The sequence below is a fragment of the Hyperolius riggenbachi genome, chromosome 4 (assembly GCF_040937935.1).
Source record: "Hyperolius riggenbachi isolate aHypRig1 chromosome 4, aHypRig1.pri, whole genome shotgun sequence".
Lineage (NCBI taxonomy): Eukaryota > Metazoa > Chordata > Amphibia > Anura > Hyperoliidae > Hyperolius > Hyperolius riggenbachi.
The window spans coordinates 329,395,363-329,408,498 of record NC_090649.1 but is presented as its reverse complement, the minus strand read 5'-3'; the positions used below and the strand labels follow the sequence as shown (position 1 = coordinate 329,408,498).

General features: G+C 40.7%; 1 protein-coding gene across 22 annotated transcripts in view; it reads right to left on the bottom strand.

Annotated features, from left to right (window-relative positions):
* AFDN (afadin, adherens junction formation factor) overlaps positions 1-13,136 on the bottom strand; it is a 329,459-nt gene that overhangs the window by 119,548 nt on the left and 196,775 nt on the right. For all 22 annotated transcript variants that reach the window (XM_068231796.1, XM_068231782.1, XM_068231787.1 and 19 more), the window contains one exon: positions 10,436-10,516. In XM_068231796.1, the coding sequence (XP_068087897.1) occupies positions 10,436-10,516 (81 nt within the window). The remainder of the gene's footprint in view (positions 1-10,435; positions 10,517-13,136) is intronic.

Here is a 13,136-nt window from a genome sequence, read left to right as displayed (position 1 = left end):
AGAATGTACAGAAAACTTAATGGAAAACTTTTTTTTTGCAAATACACCCTCTCTTGCACTCTGAGAACTATTTAGTCATGCCTCTGCAGCTCTTCTTATGCGACAACCTTTCTCTGGTGCTCCCATGTTCCATTTGACTGTCATCAAGCCTCAAAACACAAGTATTCTGAATTAAGAGACCAACCAGTGATGGGAAGTTAAAGAGGAACTTCCGCCTAAACAAACACTGTCATTACGTTACATTAGTTATGTTAATTAAAATAGATAGGTAATATAATCTCTTACCCACTCTGTTTTAAAAGAATAGGCAAATGTTTGATTTCATGAGGGCAGCCATCTGTGTATTCACGTTGCCTAGCAACTGGGAGAGGTGCTCAGGACACAGGACAGTTGGAACTGTGTCTCATGCTCCCTGTCACCTCCTTTCAACCAAAAAGATGGCTGCCATCATGAAATCAAACATTTGCCTGTTCTTTTAAAACAGGGTGGGTAAGAGATTATATTACCGATTACCTATGCTTTGGTAAGAAAAACAAAGTTCTGATGCTGTGAAACTGTTAAAGCAACACCAAGCCTTTTCAGTTCTCCTGAGTAGATTTTTAGTCCGGAGGTTCACTTTAAAGTGAACCTCCGGACTAAAAATCTACTCAGGAGAACTGAAAAGGCTTGGTGTTTCTTTAACAGTTTCACAGAATCAGAACTGTGTTTTTCTTACCAAAGCATCATTTTTAGCTGCATTTTTATCTAAGCTCCACCCATCAAAGAAAAAAAGCCCAGGCTTTTTTTCCCTGATGCTGTGCAGAGCATGATGGGATTTCCTAGGTTATTCACGTTGCCTAGCAACTGGGAGAGGTGCTCAGGACACAGGACAGTTGGAACTGTGTCTCATGCTCCCTGTCAACTGCCTTCACACAAAAAGATGGCTGCCACCATGAAATAAAACATTTGCCTGTTCTTTTAAAACAGGGTGGGTAAGAGATTATATTACCTATTTTAATTAACATAACTAATGTAACTTAAAGCGGAATATAACCCTGCATTTCAACTTTGCTCTAAAACATTATTTACAGTATATTATATGCAACCAGCATTTTTTTTTTAATAGACCAGCATTGGAAGGGTTACACAGGGCTTTAAAGTTCCTGGAGATTTCTGCAGACGCATCCGAAGCTCAGATAGTTAAATTTTGTTTACATAAATGTATCTAAGTGTTGAATGTTACACACTTTGGCTGTCCTCCAGCTCAGAGAGAGTGAGTCACATTCAACACTTAGATACATTTATGTAAACAAAATTTAACTATCTGAGCTTCGGATGCGTCTGCAGAAATCTCCAGGAACTTTAAAGCCCTGTGTAACCCTTCCAATGTTGGTCTAGTAAAAAAAAAATGCTGGTTGCATATAATATACTGTAAATAATGTTTTAGAGCAAAGTTGAAATGCAGGGTTATATTCCGCTTTAATGACAGTATGTTTGTTTAGGCTGGAGTTCCTCTTAAAGGAAGAACCATATGTAAAGAAAATCATGTAGCGAACCGTTATAAAAGATCTAAACGTAATCCTGGGATGGACATAGTCAAAGAAGTAACTAGCAACCCAAACCAATACATGGGCACAGTGGATTTTCTGACCTTTTGGGAACACAACCTCATTCTTACTGAAACATTGGACAGGTACAAAAATGACAAGCATTGGCAGATAGAGGAATGACCGCAAAGGGATAAGGATAAATAAAAATACTCTGAAACCTGAACAAACATCTTCAGTGTAAAGGTTCATGCAAGAAATTGTTAGTCACAAAAAGCACAAAAAAAACATGTTTTATGGACAAGCCACTACTTGCAAACAGGGCTTAATTATAGTGTATATTTAAAAAATCTAAGGCTTCTTTTACACTGCAAATCTCTGGATGAGGGCATTGTTCTACTACTCACCCTGCCTGTCATACCTCTGGCTCTTCTTCACCTACATAGTAGAATGCATTGTTAGCCTGGAGGCCGAGTCCTGATCCCTGGGCGACAGTCCCCCGTATGTGTATGAGGCTTAATATACATACACAGAAACCAATCAGTCTCACTATTAACCCTTCGACTGCTACAGACATCTATAGGTGTTCTGCGTTTTCACACCCAGATGCTGAAGCTTTTTACTACAAAGCTACTTCCACCTACAGCGGACATGTATAGGCATTCGTATGTCCCCATATTCCTTTGCCATGGATGTCTAAGTTGATGCTGAATATGCAAATCTATGCAGCTTGAATATGGACCAGTGAAATGCTTTTACTGAAAGATATTACTCTATTTTACGATAGATTTTCAGAACAATTAATATAATTCTGTATCATAATATAAATATATAGCAGAATTCTCAATTTATTTGCACCTCAACCACTTCACCAAGGGTTTTTCCCCTTAAAAATCTGAGCAATTTTCACCTGACAGCACTCCTTGCATTCATTCGCCTATCACTTACTACTACTAATCACAACTAAACAATATCTTGTTTTTTTCGCCACCACTTGGGGTTTCTTTGGGGGGTACTTTTTGCTAATAATAATTTTATTCTAACAGCGAAAAATAAGAATAAAAATGCAAAAAAATTATTAGCTGGCAGTCTAACGGTTAAAAATAGTGACAGGTCAACTGTATAACATTGATTATCTTAGGACAGAGGCACCTGTTAGAGGCAGGATATACCAAGCGGCAAATAAAGTTGTATAAAATGGTGTGTCGGAAGCAGCAAAAATAGGTAGGAACGAGACTGTGGAGCGCTAATTATGTGTGGCGGCCAACTAGCGGGGGAGAGCCCGTGTCTAAATTACTATGAACCTGTATTTTTTAAAGGGACATGTAAGTGCAATCTAATTTTATAATACAATAAATAAGTGAGGTTTTACACTATGAGAAGCTCTTTTATTGAGGTTATGGGAGGTTGATTAATACTGATAAAAGGGGGATTGACCCAAGTATAAGATATCCCACATTGTGATCATGAGACGTGAGGGACGACCTTGTACCAGTCCCAAGGTGCAATTAGACCTGAGTAAAGGTTTTGCCACACGGTGAGTTGCTCGCATTGGGGTGTGGTAGAGGCTTCCTGTCTCTGAAGTTGTGTGAAGCATTGTGGCAGTTCATGAAGGAAAAGCATTGATGTATATGAACTGAACAGGAATTGATCCATCTGATCCAGTTATGGGATGTTTTGAATTTGTTTTTTGTGAACTTTTATGGAAGGTGTGGCTATACTGTGACGCCATCTTTTTTTTATTATTGTCTTTATTGTAAGAGGAGGCAAACCAGGTTCTATGCTGCAGTTGTAGTTCATCACTAAGAGTGATACTATTTGCCATACAGCGCGCTGGTGTTAATGTTTTTACAAGACTACTTCCGGGACGCTTCATCAGGACCTGATGACGCGCCCCCGCTAGGGGTGCGAAACAGCTGTCGAACTCTGTATAGCCTGTACACCCACTCTTTCCTTGTGATTGCTGTCATGGATTTGTATGTGCTTTTAAAGAAAACCTGAACTGTGAATTTAAAGTCAAAATAAGCATACACAAGTCATACTTACCTTCCATGTAGTCTACTCCTCAGTGTTTTTCTCCTGTCCCGCTTCCTATTTGTTCACAGTGATCAAGGCAATTTTCCGTCCTCCATTTTGAAAATGGCCATTACCCATAACAGCTTTCTGGTCAGCACACAGTTAAACTGTAACATCGCCCACTTGAGCCATCGGGAAAGATGGACATTATCTGGTACATCAGTTTTCCTCTCAGCTATAACTGACAGCAACTGATATTTTACAGACAGCAACTGATATATTTCAGATCTGACAAAATATTGTCAGAACTGGAAGGGATTATTGTCAGAAGAAAATGGTGAGCTTCTGAGAGGAACTGATGGCAAGGTAACTATGTAATGTTCATTTGAAGTTACCTCATGTGTTTATTTTAAATATTTTTACTCAGTACAGGTTCTCTTTAAGCCTTTTTTAATAAACAGGCATTTTTAAGTGGATGCGCCCAGCCTGCTACCTTCTCTAACTACTACTGTGATGACCTTTATGACCTTTCAGCACTCCATTGAGCCTCAGCAGCTGGTCTTGTGCACCTTTTCTACACAATCTACTTCCGCTTACTGTGGACATCTATAGGCTATTTTGTTTCCAAATATCTCATTGCCATGGACATCTAAAAGGCTTAGAGCTAGTTCACAGTGCTCAGTTGTGTTGCTAATAATTCTGCACATCAACTCGCTGCGCATCCAATCCTATGGGTCTGTTCACAGTATTGCTTTGTAACTGATCGTGTTGCTCCATGCAGACTTTGCATTAAAGCAGGGATGTCAAACCGGTCCTTTGAGGGCCGAGGTCCTCACACATTTTTGACACAGCTCAAATTAAATTGATCGGTCTGAATAAGGAAAGGTGTGGTCCATCAGATAGAACACATTCTTCTCTTTCTCAGTCCATCCTAAACACTGGTATGGATCTGGCCCTCCAGGCTTGGAATCCAACATCTGTGCATTAAAGTCTACGTCCAGTCTCCATTGCCAGTGGTTGAACTCTATGGACGTATGTCTTTTCAACACAAATAACTATGTAACTATGCAGTTTACCCCCCCCCCCCCCCCCCCACGTTATGTGCAACTGACCACTGTTAACCTAGCCTTCTAGTACAAAGTTTTGGGCCAGCGCCAAATTTCTACTTATGTAAAATAAGCAAATAATTCTAAGATGATGCAGAATGATGCAAATGTTACTGCAAATGTATGCAACTTGAAATAGACCAAGCAAATGTTTTCACTGCAAAATTTCATTCGATTTTCATAACAATTTTCCTAGTTCTGCATCATAATAATTAACATACTGTAATTCTCAATTATTTCGTTTTGCACCTCAATGACATCCCTACTGACTAAACGTGGACTTAAACACAATTCAAACATACAGTAGAAGGCACTGGTGTGTAGCTATTTTAACAAATAGCTGGTCATCTAAGGGTTAATAAATCTTAACAGCGAGATGTGACGTATAAATAAAGATGCGTTTTATAATATATAAATACCGTATACACTCTCATGCAAGCCGAATTTTTGACCCCAAAAGTGGTGGTCTCGGCTTGCATGCGAGTCACGAAGGGGAGCGGGCAGCTGAGAGATCGGGTGTGGAGGGCTGAGTGTATAGCTGCAGCCGCTGGATGTTCGCTGTGAGAGCAGAGCGGATGGATGGCCACACAGAATATAAACACAGCAGGAGCGCTCTTCCGTGTTCATAATCTCGCGCTTCCTGCTGTGTCTGCACCTTGTAAACTGGTAATAGCCAATGGGTTTACAAGGTGCAGACACAGCAGGAAGCGCGAGATTATGAACACGGAAGAGCGCTCCTGCTGTGTTTCTATTCTGTGTGGCCATCCATCCGCTCTCGCCGCAGACATCCAGCGGCTGCAGGAAGAGCTCTCCTGCTGTGTTTCTATTCTGTGTGGCCATCCATCCGCTCTGCTCTAGCTGCGGACATCCAGCGGCTGCAGCTATACTCTCAGCCCTCCGCACCCAATCTCTCAGCTGCCCGCTCCAATCACCACTGCACTCTCTGAGCTGTCCGATCCTCAGCAGGTCAGTCTGCACACCCCTCACTGCGATTCTGGGTGGCCATTCATTGCTCCTGCTCTGCTCCCCCAGGGCTTCGGCTTACATGATGGTCAATCATTTTTTCATGTATTTTTTAGGTAAAAGTTGGGGGGTCGGCTTACATGCGGATCGGCTTGCTTGCGAGTATATACTGTGAGCGTCAGATGTAGTTTTTTCCAGGTATCACACAATATGCTTGTAAATGCAATATGCTATTTTTGCTGCTTTAATGATGTTGTTATTAAAGAGTAACTGTCAGGCTGCAGAAGCTAATTTAAACCTCTATTCTCCTGTGTTAAACAGTTTAGAAGGAAGCCCAAAAGCAATTAGTGAAGATAAAAATCTTAGTTACCTTTGATGTGTGCTTATCAGCAAGGCTGTTATTCTTAAGAAGACGCAAGCCGCATACCATACTGCAAAGCATTCTGGGGCTCTCCCCTCGGCTGCTAATGAGACGTTACAGCAGCTTGTAATCGCGTAGCACTGATAAATCTCGGGGCAGAGTACTCTGCAGGAGTCAGCTATTGTTCCTAGCCACATGGCTCATTAATATTCACTGCACACTGTGTTATTTAGTACCAGCTTATCTGTGATCAGGAAGCAGGCAGGACATGAGGACACATTTGACAGAAAAACATGGAGCCTGCCATGAGCTGTCAGGAGCATCTATCTCTGCATATACTATATACAAATTCTGTGAAATCCAAACGTGGACAGTGAAATGCATATGTAATGTAAGTACAGCCAATCTTTAGCTACTGATATATGTGTTTATTTTCTCTGAGACCTTATACCTAACAGCTCCGTGTACATAGAAAGTGGTCAGCATTTAACTCAGAAATGCATTTCAATAAAAACCCAACACAATCATATTTCTCTGTAGTTGCATCTGACATTCTTCTACTTCTCACACTAGCCATTTATTACATGTGGCAGAATGACATCCAAGGAAAAAAAAAATACAAGTAAGGCCCAGTGCACCACAAAAACCTCTGGCAGATCCACAAAACGTTAGAAATTTTTGAAGCACATTTTAGAGCGATTCTAGGCATGTTTAGAGACGTTTTCTGAACATGCCCTAGTGGTTTTTGGAGCGTTTCTGTGTAGCAGATATCAGATATGGTTACAATAAAGCGGTTACTGAAAAGCTTCTGTAACAAAAACGCCTGGAAAACCGCTCTGATCTAGCATTTTTCAGGGCGGTTTTCCACTTTCCTATACTTTAACATTGAGGCAGAAACGCCTGTACAAAAGTGCGTACTCAGCTTTTTGCAAAGCGACATGCAATATCATATGGAGAAGGAGGGCAAGCAAGTGGTGGTGTTCTTCAGAGAACCACGATAGCAATGATCAAATAAGCACTTATGCATAGAAATTTAACATTCCAGATTTTGAAAAATTCACCTTTCTCCAAATTTCCCATCTAATAAAAGCAAATCATATTGTCCCAGCCCAATTGCCTAGACAAATGTACACCCTCAATCTAAATCAATGTCAAAAGGAGCAACTAGTGTATGGTACAAAGCATTAATATCCAGAAGATTTCCCTTAATATATTCAGAGTTGGGCCTCTGTTTGATTAGAGATTGGATATTGCATTCAGAGGCCTCCGCTTTTAAAAAACGCATACCAAATGCATTACCTACTGGGAAACCCTACAAAAATTACTTATGAAATTGTACTTCACTCCAGTTAGGTTGGCACATTTTTCACCAGATAAAACTCCACTCTGCTGGAGGGGCTGCCAACATCAGGGAACCCTATTCCATAGAATGTGGGAATGCCGTCAAGTTCAATCTTTGTGCAACGTAGCTCTACAGTTGATCCAAGAAAAAAACTTCACTTCAAATCCCCCTTACTCCACAACTAGCGGTGCTCCATGTTGGTCTTGGCCAATTTCCAAACTAACAGAAGAACAATTTCACATATCCTAATCATAACTAGGCAGTCTATAGTTAGCAATTGAGGAACTAATGATTTACCTAATCTTTTAAAACTCAAAATGAATCTGGAATATCAACAAGAGATGGAATCCCATTTACGCAAGATTTACCCATTCTTAAAGAAAAACTGTAACTACAAAAAGTTCCACTGTGGGGTACTCACCTCGGGTGGGGGCAGCCTCCGGATCCTATCGAGGCTTCCCCGTCGTCCTGTGTCCCATGGTGGTGTCGCTCTGGCCCTCCGAACAGCGGGGATGTAAATATTTACCTTCCCGGCTCCAGCGCAGTATCGGCTCACCGCTTGGAGATAGGCAGAAATAGCTGATCACTCTACTGCGCAGGCGCAAGTCTCCTGCGCCTGCATAGTAGAGCCGACCCATGAGATCAGCTATTTCCACCTATCTCCATGCTGAGAGCCGCAACAAAGACCCCCCCACTGGAGCCAGGGACGGTAAATATATCCAGCCTTGTGAAGCCAGGATTGCGGGACACTTCGGGGGAGCCAGCGCTTGATTGACTGCAGCTACAGGGGAGAGGGAAGCCTCATTGGGACCCTGAGGCTTCCGCCTCCCGGGGTGAGTACCACCCAGGGGAATTTTTTTGTTTTTGTTACAGAGTCTCTTTAAAATAACCTTCCCTTAACACCATAAGGGGTTTGGAAGTTTGTGGTATAAGCACTAAGATTTCTTCCATACACTATGGCTTACTTTACTCAGATACAAAAATCGAGACCTCTTTCCTCTTGGGTTCCACACATCAGGGTATCAAGAATGTTTAATTTGTTTCATTATCTTGTTTTCTGGTTCAACTTTATTCTATTATGTTAACATATCAGCTTCATATTTTCTTTTTATATGTCTGAGAACTTCACTAAAATCTCCATAACCCGGAGACACCTGCCCTCCTGGCACTGCTGGTCTTCCCTACAATTTATCCAATTCTCCTTTGGGTCAATTATACTTTTTAGTCCTCTCTTTGCCCCTAAAGCCCAATCTACACGATATGATTCTATTTACGATTCGATTAAATCCAACATGTCCGATCCTGATTCGATTCAATTCAATTCGCCATTGCAAAACAATGGCAAATTGAATTGAATCGAATCAGGATCTGACATGTTGGATTTAATCGAAATGTAAATAGAATCGTATCGTGTAGATTGGGCTTTAAAGCTGCACTACCTGACACCTAATGGCTCTGTCACTAGTGCACAAATGATTGCCTATACCTTGAGGTTCTTTTATTGTTAAACCCAATATACTCTTATGCAGCTGATCTCATTTAGGAATAACATGCCTGGGAGTTACCAATACTGTCCTACAATTGTTTGTTCATTCAATTCATTGTTAAACTCTATGGCTGTTAAAAACGGTTTTTTTTACTTGGCTATACATTTCAATCCCTTTTTCTAGTTTGTAATATTTCAAAATTGTTTCAATAAACTATAAATTTAATAAATAAAAAATAATCACTTCTGCTTGATAGAAGAGGGTGCTGGATACTTTCAATCAGTCTTTCGCCTAACATCATCACAGTTGTAAGAAGTGACATTTATCTACTGTCTGTAGGTATCTTAAAGGAAAACTGTACTGAGAGGTATATGGAGGCAGCCATATTTATTTCCTTTTAAGCAATGCCAGTTGCCTGGCATTCCTGCGCGTCTATTTTCCTGCAGTACTGTGTCTGAATTACACCAGAAACAAGCATGCAGCTAAACGTGTCAGATCTGACAATGTCAGAAACCCCTGATCTGCTGCATGCTTGTTCAGGGTCTATGGCTAAAAGTATTAGAGGCAGAGGATTTGCAGGGCTGCCAGGCAACTGGTATTGCTTAAAACAAAATAAATGTGGCAGACTCCATATACCACTCACTACAGTTGTCCATTAACTCTAAACTTGCCCTCTGCCTACCCAAGTCTACCGGATAACCATTTCCTGCCATGACCTAAGCTCAACCCTGCACCTAACCTAACAAATTACCTTCCTGACACCCAATTGAGCCCAGAAACCCTTGTATGCATAAAAATTACCACCACTATGAAGCCCAACTCTAACCCATCTCACAGCTGGTCATTAACTCCAATCTCACCTGATGCTTCCCCCAACCTATAAACTAATGCCAAACCCGAACAGACTTCTGTTAAATGTTTTAAAGTTGAACTAAAGCCAATTTTTAGAGAAAAAAAATACAATATCTCTATGGGGGTTAACCGGTAAAAGATCTGCAAGCGTTTCATAGTTGGCGTCTCCATTTATATAAAATGAACTGTAAAGTTGCTGATATGCCAGGCTAATCAGAACAGAAAAAGCATCAGAAGCACAAACACAGAGGTTTTTCCCTTACCCTTAAATCTCTCATAACACAAGCAGTCATTGCCCTTTCCCTAGTTAGTACAATGATACACAATGATAAACATAAGCCATCCCTCAAAAACAAACAAAAAAAAATGATGCAGGCGAAGGAGGGTTTTCATTAGTATACAAGTGTATACAAGTGAAAACAATTTTTAAGAAGTATAAAAGATATAAAAGACAGCCTCATAATAAAGACAAAAACATATGCATCATAGAATAGCATAGCATAGCATGGATGATCAATGTCTAGTACTGCTGTGATTTCTGGCCCTTGTGACTGCTGACCATGGCTTCTACCTTCATTAATGCTCTACTAAAAGTAACTTGTGTATATAGCTTTGAGGGTAAATGGGCCCTAAATGCCAGGACCAGTAGTGTTCCATAACATACTGGATGCCGTTCCACAATTTCCTCTCTTAGTAATAGATAATATTATAACTGGCACAAGAATTTACTTCTAACAGATGCAAACACTTGAATAAAGAAACAGCAATGATAATCTACTCACCTTTGCTGCAACAATACTGAGACCCATGCCATTCTGCTTCTTCAGTGTCACAGTGATTATTTCAGGGTCTTTTCTTAAAGGCTAGGATTAAAATTACAAGATGATTATTAACACTCTAATGAGTCTAATGGATCTAGAAAATCAATCTAAAAAATGCAAATGATCTAACAAAGTGAGGAGCACACAGCGCAAGGAACTTCGATATGTATCAACATGTAAAAAGAAATGGGAACTCTGCATTAACTGCCAGATCTGCAAAAACATCTTCTAATGTACACTGAATAAGAATTCTGCATAATAAAAAGCCTAGGCTAAGTCTCAGTGGTAAGGCAGGCCTACCTACCACTATACGGCAATATATAGCTATAGGAAGTGTTTCTGATGCTAAAACCAAGGATAGTGAACGTAAAAGTTGGTATCCTGAATAATAAACCTCATTTTAATATACTGTATGTTGTTACAGTTCCTCTTTACGATACCTGCATATTGACCCCATTATGTAGAGTATATGCAGTTATTTTGTACTGAAATAGAGTACCAAGCTTGGAAAGAAGAAAACATTTCATGCAAAAACTGATGTTCTAATGATGCAAGGATCAGCAACTGCTAGGGTTAGTAACTCACCTGTGAATCATAATACATCTGAATCTTAACCACCCCAGCAAAAAACGCCATGGTTGTTTTTGGCCAGGTGGTCCAAAGCCTTGTGACCACCCCCACCTGCGTTGATGCGGTCTACTTGGCAGCCGCGGTCTAAAAGGTGGCAATGCAGGTAGAGGTGGCAACAGAGCTTTGGAAACACTTGGGCCAGCTGAAGAGAGAAGGGGCGCAACGTTTTAGATGTATGATTATTTACACGAAAGTGGGCGAGTTACTAACCCTAGCACTCGCCAAATGCTTGCATCACTAGAACTGTGCTTTACTGTGGGCTCTTTTACACTTGTTTAACCTTAGTTCTCAAAATAGCTGCTGTCTGTTGATATCTGCTTAAAAATCAGTGGGTTTTAAAATATTCTTACTGCTGTGTAAGTACTCTCTGCATCCGTAGTTATACCATAAGTTATACAATGCTAAAAGCATTCCAGCAAATATGAATTAAGAAAAATTATAGGCTAGCGAGGTTATTTTATAGAGTAAAAAGGAGTGACATGCTATGGTTTTAAAACAGAGGTAAAATTAGTACAGCAATACAAGTACATGACTTATTTTAAGTTATTTAAGGCATGCTCAAGTACACATAGACCAGAGGTCCCCACACTTATGCTGGGAATACACTGTTCATTTTGAACAGTGTATCGAGCCGCTCGATAGATTCCGGCGCGTCCCCGCGGGCGCCCGGAAAGATTCCCGCTCGTCCCCGCGGGCGGCTTTTTCTTTTTTTGTTTTTGACCATTGTCCTGCCCGCGGTATCGAGCGGGGAATTGTTCCGGCGGGATATCGGACAGGTCGGAAATTATCAATTGAGCAGTCAGCGGCTCGATTACACGGTTCAAAACGAACCATGTATTCCCAGCATTAAGCTTGCAAGCTACTTTTAAAATTACAAATAGAAAGTGATCTGCTAGGTAGCATCTACCTACAGATACAACTGCATACATGCACAGTGGCAGTCCATTAGTGATTACCACAAGCCACCAGTTACTTAGATGCATATCAAAGTCCTCTTGAGTAAGCCAAACAGAACAGTGCTTGGCCAAAGAGTCACAAAATCATGCTTATAATATGATGCTCAGTGTCCAAAATTGTAACGGGCACCTAGAACTTAAAAAAAAGAACAGCTACATGGGCAGCACGGTGGCTTCATGGTTAACACTATCCTTGCAGCGATGGGTCCCCAGTTCAAATCCCAGTCAGGGCACTATCTGCATTGTATGTTCTCCCCGTGTCTGTGTGGAATTTCTCCAGGCACTCCGGTTTCCTCCCACATCCCAAAAACATACAGATAAGTTAAATTGTCATCCTCCTAAAAATTGGCCCTCGACTACGATACATACACTACACATACCCAGACATATGACTATGATAAGGATTAGATTTTGAGCCCCTGTGAGGGACAGTTAAGTGACAAGACATTGGGCATGATTCACAAATGCTTCTTCACCTTATAGATGTTACATTTTTAATCTCCCAAAGAGCAAAAATATATAATTAAGGCAAGAAAAGTAATATTGAAATGAAGTTAATCAGGAACAACTTACTCTGAGTGATTATTTTGCTTGTAAATGTGCTGAAAGGTTATTTTTATGAATTAGGTGATAAATAAGTCATTTATGAGAAGTTTTGTGACTAGAGCCTAATATGCTCTGTACAGTGCTGCGGAAGATGTGGGGGGAGGAGGGGGGGGGGGGGGGGAGGAGAGGAGGACGACGACAACAACAAGAACATGGCAAGCCACAGGGCCTCATTAACCTTTGTGCTGAACCACCTTCAGTAGCTTATAAAGCATACGCAGCAGACTGTCCTCTTTTTGCTTCATACTCCTAAGCAGGTAGGTTCTTACGCACTTATATAGCACAAATATGTTGCGTAATATGTTGGCGCTTTATAAATACAACAAATAAATAAATAAATAAATGCTAAATAGCTGTTCACTGCAATGTGTGAGGTATAGGACTACTCGGCAAGTCTTATGTTGTGAACCTTTGCTTAGGTACAGATAATCATAGAGAGATGGGAGAAAAGATGCACAAAATTAGTATAC